The sequence below is a fragment of the Dinoponera quadriceps genome, unplaced genomic scaffold, assembly GCF_001313825.1.
Source record: "Dinoponera quadriceps isolate SergipeBrazil2010 unplaced genomic scaffold, ASM131382v1 scaffold3742, whole genome shotgun sequence".
In the NCBI taxonomy this organism is placed as follows: domain Eukaryota; kingdom Metazoa; phylum Arthropoda; class Insecta; order Hymenoptera; family Formicidae; genus Dinoponera; species Dinoponera quadriceps.
In genome coordinates this window covers 442-1568 of record NW_014557715.1, presented here as the reverse complement: position 1 = coordinate 1568, position 1127 = coordinate 442, and the positions used below count along the sequence as shown (strand labels likewise).

The window sequence follows — 1127 nt, the reverse complement described above, 5'->3', positions numbered from 1 at the left end:
GGAGGTAAGAAAAGAGAAAATTCGATACATTCTTCAGTACCACTACGACCAAGGTGAAAAGGCGGAGTAGGCGGCCAAAAAATTTTGTGCTGTTTATGGACCCAATACAGTATCGAATGCAACAGCAAAGCTGTGGTTCCAACGATTCCGTTCTGGTTATATGGACGTCGAAGATGAGGCACGCTCTGGTAGGCCAATCGTCGAAAATGTCGATAAAATCATGGAAATCGTCGAGTCGGACCGGCATGTGAGCACTTATTCCATTGCCCAGGGACTGAAGATTAGCCAGAAAACCGTTTGGAATCATTTGCATAAGGCTAGTTTCAAGAAAAAGCTCGATGTTTGGGTGCCACACGAATTGATGCAAAAGAACCTTTTGGACCGAATTGATGCCTGCGATTCTTTGCTGAAACGTAACGAAATCGACCCATTTTTTAAGCAGATGGTAACTGGTAATGAAAAATGGGTCACATACGAGAACAACAACCGAAAAAGATCGTGGTCCAATTGCGGTGAGCCGGCCCAAACGATCGCCAAGCCCGGATTAACGGTCAAGAAGGTATTGCTGTGTGTTTGGTGGGATTGGAAAGGAATCATCTACTATGAGCTGCTCCCATCGAGCCAAACACTCAATTCGGACCTCTATTGTCAACAACTGACCAGATTGAAGCAGACGATCGACCAGAAGCGGTCAGAATTGGCCGCTGGAAGAGTGTTGTGTTCCATCAAGACAACGCCAGGCCGCACACATCATTAACGACGCGCCAGAAGCTCCGAGAGCTTGGTTGGGAGGTTCTATTGCACCCACCGTATAGTCCAGACTTGGCACCAAGCGATTATCACCTTTTCAAGCATTTGCAAAATTTTCTTGATGGTACAATACTGGCCTCAAGAGAGGCTTGTGAAAATGAGCTGGTCAAGTTTTTTACCAATAGGGACGAGGACTTCTTCAATCGCGGAATTATGAAATTGCCTTCAAAATGGACAAAAGTTATCGAACAAAACGGCGCATATTTGATCGAAGTCGTATAATCCTAACTATGTTAATTGCATCGTCGAAATAAAGCGAAAAAACGCTCAGAACTTTTTACTTCACCTAATATTAACTACCTGAATATGTCTTTATA

At 44.2% G+C, this 1127-nt stretch overlaps 1 protein-coding gene across 1 annotated transcript; it reads left to right on the top strand.

Annotated features, from left to right (window-relative positions):
• Nucleotides 1–70: 70 nt before the first annotated feature.
• On the top strand, nucleotides 71–559 carry LOC106749416 (histone-lysine N-methyltransferase SETMAR-like; the record flags this gene model as incomplete). Its single annotated transcript, XM_014628827.1, has 1 exon — nucleotides 71–559. A coding segment is annotated over one exon (489 nt), but the record flags the coding sequence as incomplete, so codon positions are not given.
• Nucleotides 560–1127: the final 568 nt, after the last annotated feature.